The sequence below is a fragment of the Crinia signifera genome, chromosome 7 (genome assembly GCF_055691185.1).
Source record: "Crinia signifera chromosome 7, ASM5569118v1, whole genome shotgun sequence".
NCBI classification, from domain to species: Eukaryota; Metazoa; Chordata; class Amphibia; order Anura; family Myobatrachidae; genus Crinia; species Crinia signifera.
In genome coordinates this window covers 196397127-196402879 of record NC_139223.1, presented here as the reverse complement: position 1 = coordinate 196402879, position 5753 = coordinate 196397127, and the positions used below count along the sequence as shown (strand labels likewise).

The 5753-nt window shown below is 42.7% G+C and overlaps 1 protein-coding gene across 1 annotated transcript; it reads right to left on the bottom strand.

The window, feature by feature from the left end:
* Window positions 1-1212: 1212 nt before the first annotated feature.
* Window positions 1213-5056, bottom strand: LOC146019693 (uncharacterized). The gene is made up of 2 exons (XM_083152172.1): window positions 4631-5056; window positions 1213-1323 (listed from the first exon to the last, which is right to left on the bottom strand). Exons 1-2 carry the CDS (start codon window positions 4866-4868, stop codon window positions 1214-1216), a joined length of 348 nt encoding a protein of 115 aa, XP_083008298.1. The 5' UTR covers window positions 4869-5056; the 3' UTR covers window position 1213.
* Window positions 5057-5753: the final 697 nt, after the last annotated feature.

Genomic DNA, 5753 nt, shown 5'->3' with positions numbered 1-5753 from the left:
CCTTCTGGAACGAGACGATCTGGCAGATGAGGATGTAAGCTTGGTTGAAGTTGATCGATGTGACCTAACTTCTTGTAAGTGTGCGATGCGGAATTCTGCTTTATTTTTGGCATCTTGAACTGAAGCATTATTTCTTTGGAGTAGAGTCTCTATCTCAGCTAGCTCTGCTGAGGCATCATCAAAATCAGAATTACCCAGAAATGTGATGTATTTTGCGGACAGTCTCTGGTAGCGATCATAGGCGGTAGATAAGCGATTCAAAACCGCGGTTAACTCTGTTGCATCATTGTTAAAGCGTGGAAGAGCTGCTATGTGGTATTCCACTCTTTCCCATAAATCATCTAAATTGTCCTTAAATTCATCTCTGGTTGTCTCAAAAGTCTCTCTAATCTTTTGTGTAGGTTTGAATGCACGTTTAGGGCGTACATCTTGTCCTTCAGTAAGCTTGAACTCTGCTTCCTGTACATCTGAGTTATCAAAGGCATGATGGACTTGCTTTTGTGCAGCCACAGAGGAATCCACAGAACCTTTTGTGGACATGTTATAACTAGCTTAGAACTGCCTCTTGAAGGTAGAACTGTGTTTAACATACAGGTGGAGAGCTGAGTTAGGAAGCACTTGTGGCCAGCTCTAAACTTGCTTGCAGACTATGTGTATACATGCAGATGCTGTAGACTTAGGTTTGCTTTGACTATTCTGCCACAGATGCACGTGAAGGAAGTCTCTGATAGTTGTGAGTGGCAACCCTTATGCAAACAGTGGAAGATAGTGAACTCGCTATGTTAAATTCCCCTAGCACACCAGTTGCATGTAAGGATCCAGTGAGGAGGATACAATGGTAATGCTTTAGGTATTTTATTGCTGTACCTTGAGATGATGCACAGATATACCTTGAGGGATGATACATAGAGGTCAAAGCAAAATCCTTTCTGCAGCTCAGGAAAACATCTCTGCTACACATGAGGCTGACACAGGAACTGGAAGTGAGCTTACAGAACAGGAGTAGTCACATGACACATACATATGCTAATTACATTAACTTATAGAGGTAAATATAACATTGGCCAGTAGATGGCAGCAAAGGATAACAAATACATAAGAACTCAATAAATCATATAGCATCCATACAAAATGGTGGATTCAACTTGAGAAACCCTAACTAGGTCAGCACATATTTATTAATAAAAATAACAAAAAATAAATGTGAAACAAATTAATTTGGCCCATCTATGAGCCGGTCCATTTCGGCCAAAATCAGCCGCATGTAGGATCTGATTCTTCGAAGGGCCCCACGGCGACCCTCCTCTGCTTGGGCAGGCTCATCTGTGGAGGAAATTCAAAATGAAAAATGACTAATGATATTCATGCATACATTTAACATAGTCAAACCAACATTTGAAACATGCATTGTGACAGGTGTGTGTGTATATATATAGATATATATATATATATATCTATATATATATATATATATATATATATATACACACATATATAACTATATATATGAGACATACACCTATACATACTGTACATGCATACATACTACATGGAAAGCCTGATTTTGGCCCTCTACCCTGTACTCTGTCAAACACCTCACAGTCATACTGCTACTTCTCAATCCAAACCCACCCATGACAAAGCTGTGAGAAGCATGTCACGCGCTGCACCAATCCCAATTCGGCAAACAAAGTTCAGTGTCTGTTATATGATGGAGCCTGGCAGGGGAGTTACACAACTCTCAGGAATGCTCAGTACATTTGTGCAATCAAGCATGGCTTGGCTGCTGATGGTGGGAGGGGTGTGGTTGAACCCGCACAGACTGAGAAATATAAGGGGTATTTATTCAAGGAACCAATGTGGATGACTATTTGTAGTAAATTCTGATAGTCATTGATTGGTGGTGCGCCCCAAAATTCAGTATGATAACTGAGTAGGGGGTTTTTTGTTCACTTTAGGAGAAGCGAACCAAAGAGAGAAAGAAGCTTTGTGGGCGCACTCTTATTGTTAGTAAATATGATATTAATTTAAAAAATAACTTTTATTGAGATCCTTATTAAAATAAAGTAACAAGAGTCGTTACATGGAATAGAAAGACAGATAAATAGAATGGGGAAAAGATTTTTTATATATATAAATAATGTAGTGTGCTAGCGCTAATTGCTTGTTCACACCTTAATCTCCATTCAGCGCATCAGTTCCTTGTCATCATTGGTATATATACACAATGTGATTGTAGGCGAAGTTGAATGGTTTGTATCCCTCAATTGGGTGGCTGGAATTGCCTTGGGGGATATTGGTTGCCCCAGCGGCGGAGCTTTTTGGTATTTATAGCTTGTATTGCTCATGCAGTAGGCGTATCCAGTGCAATCAGATTGTGGAATACAACTTGTCCAAATTTTAGATACCACACCAGTGTTTCTTCAGGGGTCTCCCACTTAAATACTGAACTGGCCCTTCACTGCTTTGCTTCCAAGTTCGGGAAGTTTTTGGGCAGTTCCAGTGAGGTATGATGGTATACTTAGGACCAAATTCCCATTCAGAGATTGCCTGGTTAACTGCAGTTGGAGCATTTATAGCTACCTGTATACCATGCAATTTTCTGAAATCATGAGAACCAGTGATGGTAAATTACAACTGTATATGGGAACAGAGATTTACCTTTATTGTGAACCGTGGGTGCCCTCACCGATATAAAGGTAATTAACGGGTAGAGGAATAATGTATATACGAGGGAGAGAGAGGGAGGGGGCAGAGAAAAGGAGGAAGACAATTATTAGATATGGGGGGGGCGGGGGGAGGAAAGACAGAGAGAAGGAGAAAGGTAGAGAGGGGGAGGTGGATCAAGACGTTAGGAATATTAGTTTTAAGTCACAATATAGGTGACGGCGTCACCAATTTATTGATCACCTGTGATCAAGTAGTAGGATATGTAAGTCACTGGTTGGAAAAATCAATAAATGGAATACTCCAGAAAAAATACCAGAAAAACTTATTTTGAAATTAATGTCACTTAGTTTTGATGAAAACACTTATATCCCCTGATACACAAAATTTCACATTGAAGGTTGCTGCACAGAGGCAAAAGCACGGTGAACCTGTGCTGTTGCCGGTGATATTAGCAGTCTTTATGCTGGGGAGTTTCAGGAATACCAGGTGAATCAATTACAGTCTCAAATAAATTAGCACTAAATTGTGCGTTTACTGCAGACACAATAGACACAGTGATCCTGTCAATAGACACAGTGATCCTGCGTTGTTACCAGTTGTACTGGCTTCAAAGTATCTATAGTACAATCGACTGTCTTAAACACGTTTGGCACTGGATTGTGCGTTAGTATTGTATTTGGGTGTCACTCTGCCGCTGAGCGCGGACAGAAGGCACCGGTACCTGTGACGCCTGGTCCTGGCGTGGTAGATGTGGAGGGACCTCGAGGGTCCGGTTTTGAGGGATGGAGTGTCCAGATCGGTGGGAGAGATATGAGGCACTGAAAACGCTGCTGCTGCTCCGGCTGGGGTCCGCTATACACGTGTTTCGCCGTTGGCTTCCTCAGTATGCGCCAGTTCAGTATTTAAGTGGGAGACCCCTGAAGAAACACTGGTGTGGTATCTAAAATTTGGACAAGTTGTATTCCACAATCTGATTGCACTGGATACGCCTACTGCATGAGCAATACAAGCTATAAATACCAAAAAGCTCCGCCGCTGGGGCAACCAATATCCCCCAAGGCAATTCCAGCCACCCAATTGAGGGATACAAACCATTCAACTTCGCCTACAATCACATTGTGTATATATACCAATGATGACAAGGAACTGATGCGCTGAATGGAGATTAAGGTGTGAACAAGCAATTAGCGCTAGCACACTACATTATTTATATATATAAAAAATCTTTTCCCCATTCTATTTATCTGTCTTTCTATTCCATGTAACGACTCTTGTTACTTTATTTTAATAAGGATCTCAATAAAAGTTATTTTTTAAATTAATATCATATTTACTAACAATAAGAGTGCGCCCACAAAGCTTCTTTCTCTCTTTGGTTCGCTTCTCCTAAAGTGAACAAAAAACCCCCTACTTGGCTGCTGATGGTCTGCTCCAGAAATCATTGTCATAATGCCAGTTAGGGGAAGCTGTAGCAATAACCCACTCCCATGCTCAAAAGCATTACTAAGAACAAATCAACACAAAATTATGGTGCAAAACATACATGCAGACCGCAGGGTGTGGTTAGCTAGAGGAGGGCCCAGGGGCACTGACCACTTGTTACTCCAGTCTAAGCCACGCCTGTCCATACTCCATTTATGCCATACTGAATCTAGTTTACAAAGATCAATCACCAGTAAACTATACTCACCTATATGAGGCTTTCTTCCAGGATACAGATTAACTACACAGGTTCAGTGGCACTTCAAATCGACCTGACAGCCATCCGCACAACCTGTGTCATTAATATGTGTCCAGGATGAAAGGGATGGTTTGCCCACCCTATCTAACCCCTAAGTGTGTCTGTTGCTACCCAGTTTGTTTTATCACTTTATAGTATCGAAAAAAATAATTGAATCACCAGTGCTACCTAGCAAATAGAAGATGACAAAAGGAATAATGAAACTTTATCTATACATACCAATTTGGGGTGCCTGCACCACCTCACAGGCCTCCTCTTCTTCTGTGGCCTCGTCATGTGGCACCTCCGCCTCTTCAGCCACCTCGGCCTCCATTGCCACCACCTCCGCTGCCCACTCCTCCTCCTCCTCCACTTCCTCCCTTTCCTCTTCCTCTCTTTCCTCTTCCTCCACTTCCTCCCTTTCCTCTTCCTCCACTTCCTCCGCGACCCCTTCTTCAAAGGCAACCTCCTCGGCCATGACTACCTCCGCCTCCTCCTGGGCCTGGGAAGCCTCTGAGTTATCTCGTGCCAGTCTTGCTCGTTCCCGTGCTGTGTTTGTGAAGAAAAAAGTGCCAGTTAGGGGTAATTTGTATTAAGCCTTATGAAGCTACAAATGCAAAGGTTATAAGTACAGATAATTGTACAGGCAAACAGCTCCTTAGTGGCCTTTACAAAACACAGCCTGTAACATGGCAGGTATGCTGTGACATTTGGGCCATTGTAAGCATCACAAGCATTAATCCTCCCCAATAACATATTTTATGACCATTACAGGGTGTCAATCAGGAAGTAGCACTCCTATATTGTATGGCATGTTGAACTCATGATCAGGCTGCTGACCTTAGTGGATTAAATAATGTCAGGTAAGCAATCATGTACAAATCCACATTTACTGTTGAAATACTCACATCTAGCAATGCTGGCCCTTATGCTTTGAAGCCTCTCTGGCTCCCTGCGCCGGAGGTCGGACCACCGCCGCTCAAGCTGTGCGATGGTCCGCCGCACATGGGTGCAGGCGTATATCCGCCTGCGGGCCACCGCATAGGCAGAACGTTTCTGCCTATTTGTAATAAACGGGCCAGCACGGCCCAGCCTGGTCTCCATAACGGAGACCAGTGTCCTCAGTTCGGCTGCAGAGAAGGGTGCTGCTCTGCCATAAGCCGCCATTTTAGGAGTGGCACAAATTTAACAATCATGTGCTGTCATTGGTTGATCAGAGTGATATTTGGTATTAACTTTATTGTTCATTTTTACACTAACAGCGTGTATGCGCCCGAACAGACGGCTAACCCATTGCATCGCACACCCATCCTAAACAGTGTAAAATAAGATGGAAACATATTATATCTAATCTATAACATTC

Coding starts and splice junctions, on each gene's coding strand:
- LOC146019693 (XM_083152172.1), bottom strand. CDS start 4,868: ATGGCCGAGGAGGTTGCCTTTGAAGAAGGGGTCGCGGAGGAAGTGGAG. Junction 1,324..4,630: donor GGTGCAGGCACCCCAAATTG/GTATGTATAGAT, acceptor TTTCCTCCACAG/ATGAGCCTGCCCAAGCAGAG.